Here is a 16,077-nt window from a genome sequence, read left to right on the forward strand (position 1 = left end):
AAGAATACCGTACATAGTTAATTGATTTTCTCTTTTATTAGTGGTATCAAATAATTATTAAGACATCTACAATATCAAAGAATTATATTTTTTATAGAAAATTCAAACGGAATGAATAAAAGGTTGCAATTTACGGTTTTATATAAATTACTTTACGTAAATATGACAGGATACACATTTTACATTACCGTTAATTCAGAGCTAGCAATAATTTTTGCGTATGCCAAAAATGTAAATAAAGCCTAGAACAATAAGTCTCTCTGCGATAGGATTTTCACCGGATATGAGGTTTTCTTGAGAGTTTCCTTGACACGAAGACAACTTGATTTGAATGCCCTGAAGAGATAAACTAATACTGCTGTCTGTTCACGAATGTCAAAGTCAGTAGGTTAAAACTGTATGCATGTGTGATTTGTACTAGTGAACTTATATCTTTGCACAGTATTTATAATTTATCACGCTCAACAATGTTGTAATGTCAATGATATCATCATTGATAACTTTCATGCACTGATTGATATTTCTTTACTTACTGCTTGGATATAATCATAGTATTAGATAGATAAGGTGTAGAATAGTGAAATTTAGAAATCCGCCTTTCACATAACATAAACAAGGCGTCATCATCAGTGCAAGTTAGTAGGATGGCACATTCATGGAAGTTTAATTTTTCAGCTGTTCTAAGGTATTTATTATAAATATTCATGATTCATTAAGCTTATTCCAAAACATTTTGGTCATAACCGCCAAATGAAACAATTTCATCAAAGCGATGAAAACTCAAAACGATTTATACTTAATGTTATATATATTCATCGAGTAACATAGATGTAGCAATTTAATATGTAACATGACCAATTATAAACATTCATTAAGGTTATTCGGTTATTTCAAACAATTTGGTCAAAGGGATGAAAATTAAAAACATGTTATGTTATATTAGTAATTCATTATTAATCCAGTAGTAATAGCAATTTATCTTATAACATAGCAATGACCAATGTCTCCAAATAGCTTGGGATAAAAAAGAAGCTTGGGTGGAATAAAAAAGAAGCGCTTGGGTGGAATAAAAAAGAAGCTTGGGTGGAATAAAAAAAGAAGCTTGGGTGGAATCAAAAAGATATCCTTTTTATACGCCCACATTGAAATGTGGCCGTATATTGTCGTCGCCCCCGTCCGGTGGTCCGGCGTCCACAATTGCTTGTGGACGCTCTAGAGGCTAAAGTTAATATCTGATTGACTTTAAATTTATACACAGTGTTTAAGGTCTTGAGATGAAGAAGCCTATTGATTTTCAGCGATTTCCGATAATTACTGCCAGAGTTATGGCCCTTGATCACTTTGAAAAATCTTGTGGACGCTCTAGAGGCCAAAGTTAATATCCAATTGACCTTAAATTTATACAGTGTTTGAGGTCATGAGACGAAAAAGCCTATTGATTTTCAACAATTTCCGATAATTACTGCCAGAGTTATGGCCCTTGATCACTTCAAAAAATCTTGTGGACGATCTAAAGGCCAAAGTTAATATCCGATTGACTGTAAATTTATACACAGTGTTTAAGGTCATGAGACGAAGAATCCTATTGATTTTCAGCGATTTCTGATAATTACTGCCAGATTTCTGGCCCTTGATCACTTCAAAAAATCTTGCGGATGTTCTAATGGCCAAAGTTAATATCCGATTGACGTTAAATTTATACACAATGTTTAAGGTCATGAGACGAAGAAACCTATTGATTTTCAACGATTTCCGATACTTACTGCCAGAGTTATGGCCCTTGATCACTTCAAAAAATCTTGTGGATGCTCTAGAGGCTAAAGTTAACATCCGATTGACATTAAATTTATACACAGTGTTTAAGGTCATAAGATGATGAAGCCTATTGGTTTTCAGCGATTTCTGATAATTACTGCCAGAGTTATGGCCCTTGATCACTCTGAAAAATCTTGTGGATGCTCTAGAAGCGAAAGTTAATATTCGATTGACTTTAAATTTATACACAGTGTTTAAGGTCATGAGACGAAGAATCCTATTGATTTTCAGCGATTTCCAATATTTGCTGCCAGAGTTATGGCCCTTGATCACTTTGAAAAATCTTGTGGATGCTCTAGAGGCCAAAGTTAATATCCGATTGACTTTCAATTTATACAGTGTTTAAGGTCATGAGACGAAGAAGCCTATTGATTTTCAGCGATTTCCGATAATTACTGCCAGAGTTATGGCCCTTGATCACTTCAAAAAATCTTGTGGATGCTCTTGAGGCTCAAGTTAATATCCGATTGAGTTTAAATTTATACAGAGTGTTTGAGGTCATGAGACGAAGATTCCTATTGATTTTCAACGATTTCCGATAATTACTGCCAAAGTTATGGCCCTTAAGTTATCATCCGATTGACTTCAGATTGATACACAGAGTTTAAGATCTTGAGACGAACAAGTATATTGATTTTCAATGAATTTTTATGACTTGAACAGTTAAATCTATGATATTAAAAGCTTTGCATACAAAACGTTAGCATGGGGCAGAACTTTATAAAATCCAAACAAATTCTAATAGTTTTCTGATAATTACTTCGTGAGTTGTTGCTCTTAATCAGATTTTAGTGTATTATAAATGTTTCATTACCGAAAAAAGTAAAAATATGCGACAACCCTTGTTGACTGCCCGGACGATTTAGTTGCTGTGGGCGTATGTTTCGTTGCCTGGCAACCTATCTTTAAATTTAACTTTAATTTCGTAAATATTTATTTGATAATTTTATAATGTCATTCAAAGATTATATTTAATAGAGAGTGTTAGAAAAAACAATATAAAGTGAAGTAGCATCATTTTCATCTAATGACCAGACTTGTACTTAGTTTGACACTTGATATCAGCATGTGCAAGAATCAAAGTCTTCAGGAATATAAAAGAATTAAATGGATAACCACTTTCAAATATGTTGATCATTGAAATGAAGCTTGTAAATCTGCAAGTCAAAAAATCCACAAAATCTGGACCAAGTTTCAACTCATATTCAATAATCAGTACTATAGTGTGACATACTTAATTGGGGATTAACCTTGATTAATTAGTACTCACCTCCTTCCTTTGAAAAACAGCATGCCAATTTCTGGGTTAGCAATGGGCAGTTTAATTCATTGTATTGATTAATTGAAACCATGTTCAAAATTGTTATTTTATTAAATGAATAGTATTTTTATCAAAGAAAACTTAATCTTTTGTACAATATATTATTTTTGCAATATATGTTTATATTTTTTGGTTGTTTTGGCCAAATTATGGCGTTATGACCACATCCCATTTTATCTTCTCAATGTTTTCTTAGGTATGCCTTGATCCAATTGACTGTATTGCTGATTTACTGCCTTGGCATGGATCTTACTAGACCTATTATAGGGTCTATGGTCTGAGCCATGCTAAATATTAACGTTTTCATCCTGTATTAGAGAACAACAGGATCGGTTGCATCATTTGCATAGCTAATTCTTTTTTGTACTAACTTAGTCAGTGCTAAGGTTTTTTTTAAAAAGGACTTAAGGACTTTGTGTTTAATACATTCATGTAACTTCAAAAGCTTGTTTTAAACCTTATCGATTACTATCAAACAGTCCTTCTTTTTGTACTTGGCATTTCCCTCCAGGTCTATATAGATGAATAGTTTTAAACTGTTGACTGCCCATCATGACATGCATGGGAATAATATAATATTTGTGCAATACTCTCTTTCTGTGGATTGTCTATAATCTCCCTTGTAATTTTCTTTTTGTTGTTAGTGAATCCTTTATCACTACGAGCCTGGGAATATATAGCACAGTGGACGCTTATTCTGAAATCGATTCACTATTTTAAAGATTTGAAGGGGCATGTAATTAGTTTTGAATAGGGCCATTCCATGTCAAGTGTTCCAGTGGTTGTCATGTGTTCCCCACTGAAAAAATCCTTTTGAATTTGGGTTACAATTTGTCTGTTGTCAAACTACTATTACATGACTTGATTTTGGTGTTCTGATTTTATTCCTTCTAATCAGTCTGTATTCTTGAAATTTGGGGGTTTGGAAGAACTTTTTATGTACCGGTACATTCAGGGAATATGAATGTACTGGTACATAAAAAGTTCTTCCAAACCCTGAAATAAGAATACAGACTGATTAGAAGGAATAAAATTGATATGCTGAATTTGAACAAAATCTGTTAATGCACCAACAGATCATTTCAATAACAGGGTGGTACCTATTTATAGTGTTCCATATCCACCTTCTAGGGACAGAGCCACACCCAATTTTTGTATTTATCGTCTACAGGCTGTAATTCTGAATGGATCATCTTGGAACTTTGCATATTTATTCCTTATACCGTAAAGACAGCAACTAGTTATTTTGGTGCATGCCCCGACCTCCTGGGGCAGTGTCACACCCACTTTTTTGTTAATATTTTGTCTATAAATTTGGCAAAACAAACCCAATGCCTAGCCTTCTTTGCCTTTTGTCATATTACGGCCATTTCATATTTCATTCTCTTCATTTTAAAAAGTACCATATCAATCAAAGCAGGAATATGGACGTACAATAAACCTGGCATAAGTCAGATTCATATACATGTATGTCGGATCTTCGCTCAACTCGGATAAAATTGTTTGAACCTTTTGATCCTGCACGTTTTTCTTATTAAATATCTGAGCGTAAGTTGGATTTCCCAAGTCGGATCTTTACTCAACTTGGATCAAAATGTTGGGTCCATTTGATCTAATTCCGGCTTTTTTCCTTCGCTAAAGTCGGTTCGGCAGTATGTTCAGAATTTCACTGTCAGTTTCGTCCCAATGATCTAAACGCGGTTAGGTATTCCATGCAGAGCCCCAAAATACTTTCCTCTATCATTTTGACTCAAATAAGCCTATTTGACGAGATGCAATAATAGAATTTTCCCGGAAAATTCGAAACTCGCTGTCTGCTACAGTGCCAGACACTTTCCGGGAAAATATAGGACATTTTTCAAAGATGGCGACAAAATGGAAGTTATCTACTCGCACCAAAACAGAAGTTATCTACTCGCACCAAAACGAAAGTTATCTACTCGCACATATGCGAACAAAAGCTTGAAATGTGCCTTTGAATCAATTATTATCCGACTCTTCCAGTTTATTTCTAATCGAGCTAAGATTGAATTTCGTTCTTCGGCTAACTCGGATCTTTACTACTTTAGATCTAGCTTTCGTTATATTGTAATTTGCAAGGGATTAAAAAACCCTCAAAAGATTAGACTTTTAATGTTTTTTTATTTTTCCTTCTCCATATTACATGTGCATGTACATAAGATGTATTCTGCTGAACGCAGCTGAAGTGACCGCAGAACTATGTTTTATTTAATAGCCTACTGTTAAATGATGACTGTTCTTTGTCAGTTGTTTACAAAAAATGAAATAAACTATTGGCAGAAAATATTATGTCTAGATAGGTCAACTTTCAGAAATTGTATTCTAATATATTGTTTAGTTGAAATGTGTCAGAATATATCAATATACGCATATATATATTGGTAGAAAAAAATGTAATTTGACAACAGTCTAGGAAATAACTGCCTGATATTTTCAGTAGGATTTTTATTTGTATTAAAAAAAAAATAATAATAAGTCTTCAATGACACAAAGTTAATGTACACATAGACCAGATAGCAAGCTTTTTCATGCACTATAACGTTGGTTAATTACACATTTGATTTATAAATATCAATTGATTATTACATGTACATACATGTAGGTGTGAATATAGATAATAACACAAGTATCGTATCTATTAGAAATACATGTGGCAAATATTAACATAGGTATTCAATCAATATTATTCATTTATATAGCTAACAGATGTACATGTATATCACATTCTTTGTAGATTGTAATTGAAGAGGCAATATAAATTGAACATTGATATTTGTAATATTACAAATAATTGCCTTCTTTGTTATTGTTCACACAGAGATGAACATATTTTAACATTTGTGGGTAGGTATTTTCATTACAGGATATCAATTGAACTTGCATGTCGCTTTCGTGACCTAGGCATTTGATTTACTTGCAGGCTTCAATGGAAATAATGCGTATCGATAAACTAAATCGCTTGAATTTCGTAGTTTTATGGTATTTTGGATAACAAAAACTATTGAGAATTGTCACAAACTCAAACGATTAATCTAGACTGAAGTATTAGCGAATTTTAAAAGTATTTACAAATTTTAAACTAATACACGAAATAGCCAATGTTCGGATGCCTAGATTTGAAATGTCAGTCCCGTGAACCCTTTCAATAATACTTTGAAAATGTCAAAGTGCCACACTCCTTATTGGATAATGCCTATCTATCTTACTAAATTAAACTATTTTTTTCCCAATATAAAATACCCTTGGCTCCTATATAAATCATCATACCCCCCAAACCATAAATACGTTGCACATGGCGTGTCTAGAATTATAGGACTGGCAGGGTTTCGATTCCCCAGTTGTACGTGACAGTGAGTACAGACATGTAGGGTCGTCCGTCCAACTTTGTGGGTTTTCTCCGGGTCCTCCAGTTTCCTCCCACTACTAAAGACCCCTACGCGCAAGTGAATTATTCAAATAAAATTGAAACATGTGTTAGTCCCGAAATGACATAGTTTTTCGCTAGTGGACCTTAACCTCCACCCCTCTCTCTCTCTCTCTCTCTCAATTGTAGGCCTACAAAGATACTTTTTATAGACATTAGATATGATGTGAGTTTAGATTTTTTTTTAGGTTTTTTTTTGTTTATTAATTATTTTAAATAGTATAATTTATACTTGAATCATATGGTAATATATAAAATAGTAACAAAGAGTTTTGTTTACTGAGGGTTTAAGTTTTTTTTTGTTCTTGGGGTTTTAATTTGGAACGTGTCATCTACAATAAATTATTTAAACGTGTGAACGACATCTATATGTCACATGCAATTAAAAGAAATTGAATGGAAATTATTTTTGTGAATGATAGTATCTTTAAATTATATAACCCGGGTCATTGACAATATTATCATTATTCCAACTATATCTATATGTTTCAATTTTGATATTACTTCTGTGTGGATGGAAAACTGTGCAATAAACAGGGACGTCGTGCCCCAAAAAATGGGGGGGGGGCAATTTTCTGCAAGTGTGTTCATGGTAAATTAAATTTACTGGCCGCATAGTGTGTGGAAAATTTTTAAAATTAGAAGCCGGGAAACCCATTTCGATGGATTAGAGACAATAAAGTTATGATTGAAAAATGGTCGTTTTTTTAGTAATAATTGTAATTATCACTCGAAAATTGAATTATATTTTATTCATCTCTACTTCGATTTAATTATTGAATGGACATTTCGAACAACTTCATGCAAAACCCCATTCCTTCCTCCACCTCAACCTCTGCCAGATGGTCAAATATGTATTTAGATGTATTTGTATTTCAATAAAAAATACTTTGTCTTCATTTTTGACACCTGTATATGGATATTTTTTATCAAATACAACATACAATCATAAATAGGGATTTTCTAGCTACAGCAAACTCTATAACTTTCTTAATATTATGTAGATAAAGATTTTTTTTATCATTTATCAGAGTGTGTTTAGCTGAGGTATTTAGATTTGTTGTATATTTGATCAATGGTAATCGGAAAAATTTGTGTTGTATTTGTATTTGGAAAGCTAATGAAATGTATTTGACCCCAACCTTGCCCCCTGCATATCCAATTGTTTCTGCATTTCTGGAGGATTGACGAAAAAAATGGGTTATTTTTGTATATTAATTTAAGTCTTTATTTAGGCTTCAGATGTCATAGAAATTATAAAATAGATCTTTATTTACACAACAAGCATAAAATCAACTCTGTAGAGCCACGGATGGCTTGGATTCGGCTTGGATTTAAACAGGATTTCATTGATTGATTAAATTTTTAAATGGCGTCGTGAGCAGAGATTAACCGTTACGTTGACGGTATACTCCCGGAAATTTTAGGTCAAGGCTAAATGATAGAGTGTACGAAGAGAGGCCGCTGTTGAGCGAAGCCTTAACAAATGACATCTAAACTAAAGTGCAATAAACTAAACACAGATAATGACAAATTATATAATTCCTGGAGACAGTGTGATGACTAAAACAGACGGACAGGTCTTCTGTCTTAATAATATCACTAAAAATATTTTTATTTCCCTGAGAATTTCAGGGGATCCAGGTAACCCCGGGTCCCAATGGGCACGACGCCACTGGCAATATATGTATGTATTTGTATGAATGTTGATGAGAGTAGGCCTAATGCTATTTAATATAACCAGTAGACTTATAACCTTGCTAGTTTTACTTACAATAAAATATATAACGAGTTCCTAAAATTTTGTATTTGGTTGTTGTTCATAAATTTAAAAAAAATGAATTTTATTTATGTTTTCAGCATGACGGCTATCATCCTGGTAATGCTACTCTTAGGCATGCTGCCATATCTTATTGGTGGGGAAGAGAGTAAACTGTCTAAAAATCTGACTGTCAATGTTGAACCTAGTATACTTGATTTTTGGATTGCACGACTGATTTTGAACATCTTAGGTTACGCCACATTTTTTGTGCCAGGAGCTTTGATTGTTAGATATTTGAAAAATATTAAATATAATGAATCAGCAGGTAAGTAAATATCTGTCTTACATCAATTCAAATTACATTTATAATTGGAGGTCAAATCCATTACACAACACATGTATATAATTCTATGTATAGTTTGAAGTGTAAATAACATTTGAATTTCCCGCTCTTCAATTGTTACTACATGTACACATTAACTCCATTTACATGAGGCAGGATAATTAATGTACTGTACCAAGTTCAGATCTGTACCCAATAAAAATCAAGAAGTTATACCCATTTCCATCGTTAGCGGCAAAACTGCTCTTTTATAGTTTATGATTGTCAGTGACTAAAAAACACTAATATTAAATTCCATAGAATTGTGTAATATGTAAATAGTGTTGTGTCTATGTAATCTTTAAGTTTTATTGCACAATTGTCGGTGAAAAGGAGTATGGTTGGCTTAATTTATTTTTCTTCCACGACTAATCATAATACCATGTTAGTCTTGAAATGCACTAGCTATGATGAACATTCACAAAATTATTTTTCAATATATGACACTAAAGTAAATTTTAAAGTCCACAATTTATTACCCATATCATAAATACCAAATTATGATTGTTTGATGGTAAATATTTGATTGAAGGACTTCCAAAGATATGTCGTTTTAAAGTCCCCGCAAAAATCTTACAAGATATTTATTAGAATGTTTATAAAGGAGCCCCCCCTAAATCTTGTTCTATAATTTTAGTTTCATTCTAAGATATATGTTTCAATCTTGGTTCCCTTATCACAGATCTGTCTGTAAAGACGAACAATTTAGTGGAGAGGTTTGACAAAAAAAAAATAAATAATACAATTTACTGTCAAGACAAGATTGTTAGTAATGAACTGCCTTGTTTGGAAATAATAATTGAATTATCTTTGCTTTATTTTATCTCCAAATGACTCTCAATTCATAAAGATGGCAACAAACTTAAAGAACACAACACAATTTATATCAAAAACAATCAATAGCACACTGTTTTGACAAGAGCTTTCTTATTGTTATTCTAATGCTCTATGCCAGAAAACTATTCAGATATATATGATTATATAAACAAATATGTATTGAATGTTTTTTCAGGTCCAGGTTGTTTATCAAATGCTATAGTATTATGTATCTTTGGTAAAGAATCAGAAAAATCAAGCTCAGAAGAAGGAACTTCAAATCCAGTTGACCAGGAACCAAGTTCATTCAGTTATGTTTTAAATCTATGTTTCTGTTTTGCTGGACTTCAAGGTTCTTACCTCACATGGGGTGTCTTACAGGAGCGCATTATGAAACATGAATATGGAAAGACTGCAACTGAACAAGGAGAATTTTTCACAAATTCACAATTTTTGGTGTTTGTAAATAGAATTCTGGCACTTTGTATTGCACTTACTGTGATATTTGTGCGACCACAACCACGTCACACAGCACCACTCTACAAATACTCATATAGCTCAATATCTAACATCATGAGTAGTTGGTTTCAATACGAGGCACTTAAATATGTCAGCTTCCCAACACAGGTACTGGCAAAAGCATCAAAGGTTATACCAGTGATGTTGATGGGTAAAGTCGTTTCCAAGAAAACATTTGAATATTATGAATATTTCACGGCAGCTATGATATCTGTGGGTGTGAGTCTGTTTCTGTTGACTAGCGGCGACGACAAAAAGGTTCACAGTAATGTAACAACGATCTCTGGAGTTATCCTTCTTGTTGGCTACATGTTGTTTGACAGTTTCACCTCTAATTGGCAGGGAGAACTCTTTTCAAAACACAAGATGTCTTCCATCCAGATGATGGCAGGTGTCAATCTGTTTTCATGTTTGTTGACATCCATATCCCTCATCGAACAGGGGGGATTCTTCAGTGCATCAGCATTTATGCTTCGACATTCAGATTTCGTTTTTCATGCTGTTATATTAAGTATTTGTTCCGCAACTGGACAATTATTCATCTTTCACACCATTGCTTCATTTGGAGCTGTGACATTCATTATTATTATGACAATGAGACAAGGTTTTGCTATTCTCTTATCCTGTGTTATTTATGGACATCCAGTTACTTTTGTAGGGGTGTGTGGTATACTCATTGTTTTTGCAGCCTTATATTTACGCATTTACGCCAATCAGAAAAAACGAGCACAGAAACAAAGACTGCAAGCATCAGCAAGCACATCTAAAGTTTAAACAAGATCCTGAATCTCACATTATTGTTATTAATGTAATGTACATATTAAAAATGTTATTGTCTTGGCACCAATGGGTCGAAAAATTCCCCGTGAATACCCCATTGGTCAAAAGAGATCTGTTAATCAGGAGCCAAGGATGTGGAGTTCTGTGGACCAATGAAATTCTAAGATAAGTCAAGTCTCCCGTTGTAGGGGGTATTTTACACCAACAGCTCAGCCTGGCCTTAGATTTAGTGAATGGTAGGATATAGTTGTAAAAAATGTTACAGATTCTTTTAAATAGGTTTTTAGCATAATTCTTTTTTTTTGTAATTATGTCCATCCATACAGTTAAATCTAATGTGCTCTAGTGGTGGATAAAATGTCCATAATTGGGTGGTTTTAATTTTAAAATATTTTTAGAATTCCATTTATTTATTTACATATATGAGGGACTACTATTTAATACTATATTAATATGTCATATGCTATGTTATAATTTTAAACCTTTTTTAAAAATTCATATCTTCAACAAAGTCAGATTTTTCTTAATGCACAAATTTGTTACGCATTTATTATATTATTGCATTTTCTATGAAAACAGTAGAAATTATTAGCTTTAAATTACTTGTTTTGGCATACAGCTTTTGTTGTCCCAACAGGGTTTATTGTAGGCTTATATTGATATAAGTGCCCAACTTCCAGAAAAATATCATGATTATTTTGTTTACTTAAATTGTTAGTTTCACTAAGAGTTCAACAGATTGTAGGAAATAGATTGAGGGATTAGAACTCTCAGGAAAATGTCTTCATCAGTCAAATGCTTTAAATAATCATAACCGGTGTCCTCATTCTTAGATCTAAAGCAACATTACCTAAATCATTGTACTATGTAATTTTAGTCCATTGTCCCAAAATGGTTTACCCTTTGTTAGTCCCAAACTGAATTATTTTAATTAAACATACATTATGCAAGAGCTAAATCTGCCTATTACAGATCATTCTTTAGACCTGAAATGTTATATAAACTATTATTTAGACATTTATTAACAAAACAAGACCATAATCCACTCTCGATGGCATCGGATACTCAGAATTTTAGGTAGATTAAAAAGTTTCGCCATTTAAAAATTTAATTTAAAAATGGGAAAGTGAGGATTATACCAGTGCCCTGGATACCGCTGTGCACACATCTTGTCAAAACTACAAACAATGATAACTTGGCTGAGAAAAAAGTAATTTGAATGAAATTTTCAATATTTTCTTTTTTATCATCTATTTTTGAATTATTGTAGCAAGAATGACCAACTCTTTATTAAACTCTTAACTAATGTATCTTTAAGAAGGATTTTGATTAAAACAATCTAAATATTCATCCTATGAATTCATACTTTCCTATCATCGATAATATTTATTAACCATGACCATCAAACTATCTTTTAATAATTATTATTTATTAATATGTTATACATTTTTATACACAGTTTTTAGAAATCCTTAGTTTATTGTATGTACTGTCCTTTTCATGGTTGTTGCCGTTAAGATTATTCAAAATCTGAATTATAACTTAAGATTATGTTCTTGTGATGTATGTTAGCAAAGATCAATAATATTATTTGTCCATCTAAAATTGTCAATTAAGCAAGTGGTTTGGGAATATAATATACATGTACACACTAATTTATGTGAATAAACGCCAAATCTGTGACTGTACCTCAAACTGAGCATGGACTAATTATTTTTGTTATTTTAAATGAGCATTATTTGAACATACTGAAAAACACTATATGACCACTAAATGGGGTTTAACGTCCACTAGACAAACTAGGTCATTTTGGGACTAACATGGTTTAATTTTATTTCAATAATTCGCTTGCGCATAGGGGTCTTTAGCAGTGGGAGGAAACCGGAGGACCCAGAGAAAACCCACGAGGCTGGACAGGCGACCCTACTCCTTGTCACGTACAATCGGGATTCAACACCATGCCAGTTGACTCAATGACAGGCTTTAAGAAACAGCGCGCAAGTGCTAACTATTCAGCCATCCAACCCCCCTTCTAGTCAAAAGGAAACAAGTTTAGTAGGACATTTGTATTTCAAATATTGAAAATGCATTATGCAATAATGCTTAAATTGTATATATTATATGCAACTTTCAGTATTATGTGAAAGTTAAAAGCACTCATAACTGTGATGGACTTATTATGTTTCAAATTTAAATATTTTAAACACAAAAAATATATGCTTTTAGAATTTAATAAATGTTTTTGAATATTGTAGAATTGCATTTATGGAAATATTTAGTAATTAAGACATCTGAAAAACACTTACAATTACAGTTTTGTGTGTATAAATGTTCAAGTGATATGTACTTATATGAAATTTAATGAGTATATTTGTGAAAAGAAAGTATAAGATATTGATCTGACTGTAATATTGTTTATATTAAACTTCTATATAGGTTAATATACAACCATATAAATCATCAATATGCCAGATGGCAAAAAAATATATTTATCAAAAAAATATATATATAGACTACTAGCATTGCACAGGAGATAATGGTCTAATATAGATTTTAGTTAAGAATTTGCCAGAAAAATAAGAGTTTTCATGAAGGTAATTTGGCCAGTCTAAAAAAAAATATGACCTGTTCTAGAATGTTTCTTTTATACTCCCCATAACTTTGATGATTGTCAATTTCATCATAAAATACTGAACCTTACACAAGATAAATAACACCTTTTTATACGCTAACATTTTCATGTGGACATATAATGTTGTTGCCCCTGTCCGTCCAGACATCCATAGTTTGTTTGTGGACACTCTACAGGTCACAATTTTTATCTGATTTTGATGAAACTTGAAATAAAGTTTATCTCCAAAAGATCTCGGTTCCTCTATGTAATGGCATGTATAGGACCATAACTTCATGGAGTATGGCCCCTGATTGTGGACACTTTAGAGGTCACAAATTTTATCTGATTTTGATGAAACTTAAAATGTATTTTTATAACCCAATTTTTATCTAATTTAAAAAAAACCCTTTGAATATATCCCTGTTACACCATAATCATGGTGCAGCACAAATTTTGTGAGAATCTGACCGAAACTGCCAGACAAAATGGCCATGGTGTAGAACTGTGTAATACCAAGGTTGTGGACCCTCTAGTGGTCACATTTTTTCTCTGATTTTGATGTGTATATCCCAAAGATCTGGGTTCCTTTTGATACTTGCGCGTATCAGACTGTAACTTCATTGATTATGGCCCCTGAATATGCCATCAATATAGAATCTTTTCTCCAACATTAGACATGTGGAATTTGTCATGTTTCCATTTCATAATTTCACGCGTCTCACGAGATTTCTACTTCCGTTTCAGTTATTGTACTATAACAGGTTGCGATCAGAAGAGCTTGCATTGTCTAGTATTTTATGGATATGTGTAAGAGTGAAATAGCTTTATTTAGTGCCAGTTTCCACAAAAGTGATATTACAAACATGTTATCGAATACAATGTATATTGATTTTGGGTGTATTATACTATGTGGCATATGACTACTTTCTACGTGGTGTTGGCCAACATCAAGTAGATTAAAACATCCGACAATAGAGAAATCACGAGTCAATCACGTAGACTAAGTTTATTATCACTCTTATTGGATTGATTTATAGTCCAACAAATAAGAAGCAATTACTTTTCCAACAAAGGATTAAGTCAATCAATCAAGGCAGATTAAGTAGTTAATCAAGGTAGGTGTATAGACGGTATAACACGATAAATACGTTAATCACTTAATTACCTAATTAATCCAGCCTGTTATCAACGATAATCGGGTTGAGTGGTAGTTATACACTCAGTACACTATATTAATTTTGGAATTTTGAATATTATTCCCTCGGACATTTTAGCACGTTTGGAAAATAAATAGCATAGGACATGTCCAGAATATACAGGCAAAATACCCGATTGTACCTAAAAATTTTTTTTTTCTTTCTTAGCTTGTTCTCTGTCCATCTTTTGCAAAATGTGGGTGTATCTTCCATGGCAACCGCTTGATGAAATCTTTTATAGACAAATATAAGTCAATATTTGACTTTTATCCTAGGATATTGGGACTTTTTTGGAAAAATGAATGTGTGTATATTATTACCCCAGTCCATAGTTTATTTTACGTTATCCTTTGTTCTTGTTTGCGGTCTGATATGCGCAAGTATCAAAAGGAATCCAGATCTTTGGGATATAAACATCAAAATCAGAGAAAAAATGTGTGTACTTTGATTTTATATAATCAAATAAGACGAGAAAATGGACAGTATTTACTTTGTACTGGTATCTAAATCAATGTACAATATCTAGCCATCAGTGGATCTTCATAATTCATCGGTTTACCATATACAGCTGTGGTTTTACATGTTACATCCCTAAATTATGTAAGGAAAAGCCCTTCCTTATACATAACTTAACTTACTTTTAGCTCATCTGATCTCGAATGTCAGAGTTTGGTCACAGCTTCAACACGTTTAAAATGGCTAATTATAACCAACTGTAGCAGCCAAGATGCTTTTAATTGTTTACAAAAATTGATATCATTAAGTGTGGTTTAATGGTCCAGGGCGTGACATTAAGTAATATATTGATATTGCACAAGGACGATAGTCGAAGGGCTATGTCTGAATATTACACAATGGCTTGCACAAGACCACTGAACCACAATTACTGATGTCAATACAGACATTATCAGGCATGTGCATTTCAATTAAATCGTCACGCAAGTCAAATATTTCATCTAGTATAAAGAATGTTGCCTGTACATTATTTGAAATAATGGTACACCAGCATCAAATGACGACGTCACATCTGTATTTTAAGTGTGGTTTAATGTTCGCGAGCGAGACATTAAGTAATATACTGAAATAACACGAGTGATGTTAGTCACAAGTTGTTGTTTCAATATATTATGCAGTGTCTTAAGCTTGAGGCCATTAAACAACTTAAAATACAGACACTTGCACATGCTTTGCAAGGAAATACGTCACGTCACACAGGTCCAAAATTTTAACTGGTATAAATAATGTACACTTGGCACATTGCCCATACCATTATTTGAAATAATGATACACCAACATCAAAGGATGATGTCACATCTTTGATATTGGCCAGATGTACATTATTTATACTAGATTAGTAAAGATAATCCCCCAGGAACAAACTAGATCAACACTGTGTGAATTTAAATCAGTATAATCTTCACCAAAAC

At 32.7% G+C, this 16,077-nt stretch overlaps 1 protein-coding gene across 3 annotated transcripts; it reads left to right on the forward strand.

Annotated features, from left to right (window-relative positions):
• Nucleotides 1-267: 267 nt before the first annotated feature.
• On the forward strand, nucleotides 268-16,050 carry LOC126821130 (adenosine 3'-phospho 5'-phosphosulfate transporter 1). 3 transcript variants are annotated; one of them, XM_050549462.2, is made up of 3 exons: nucleotides 268-380; nucleotides 8,442-8,668; nucleotides 9,738-16,050. In XM_050549462.2, exons 1-3 carry the CDS (start codon nucleotides 373-375, stop codon nucleotides 10,832-10,834), a joined length of 1,332 nt encoding a protein of 443 aa, XP_050405419.2. In that variant the 5' UTR covers nucleotides 268-372; the 3' UTR covers nucleotides 10,835-16,050. The 3 variants fall into 3 exon arrangements, with proteins under 3 accessions (XP_050405419.2, XP_050405418.2, XP_050405420.2); XM_050549461.2 differs by lacking the exon at nucleotides 268-380 and adding an exon at nucleotides 399-685; XM_050549463.2 differs by lacking the exon at nucleotides 268-380 and adding an exon at nucleotides 5,867-6,747.
• Nucleotides 16,051-16,077: the final 27 nt, after the last annotated feature.

Source organism: Patella vulgata, chromosome 5 (assembly GCF_932274485.2).
Source record: "Patella vulgata chromosome 5, xgPatVulg1.2, whole genome shotgun sequence".
Classification (NCBI taxonomy): domain Eukaryota; kingdom Metazoa; phylum Mollusca; class Gastropoda; family Patellidae; genus Patella; species Patella vulgata.

Excerpts from the sequence above, each read along its gene's own strand:
- LOC126821130 (XM_050549461.2), top strand. The coding sequence starts at position 645 with ATGGCACATTCATGGAAGTTTAATTTTTCAGCTGTTCTAAG. Across the intron at positions 686-8,441 it reads AATTTTTCAGCTGTTCTAAG|CATGACGGCTATCATCCTGG; the intron begins GTATTTATTATA and ends TTATGTTTTCAG. Across the intron at positions 8,669-9,737 it reads TAAATATAATGAATCAGCAG|GTCCAGGTTGTTTATCAAAT; the intron begins GTAAGTAAATAT and ends ATGTTTTTTCAG.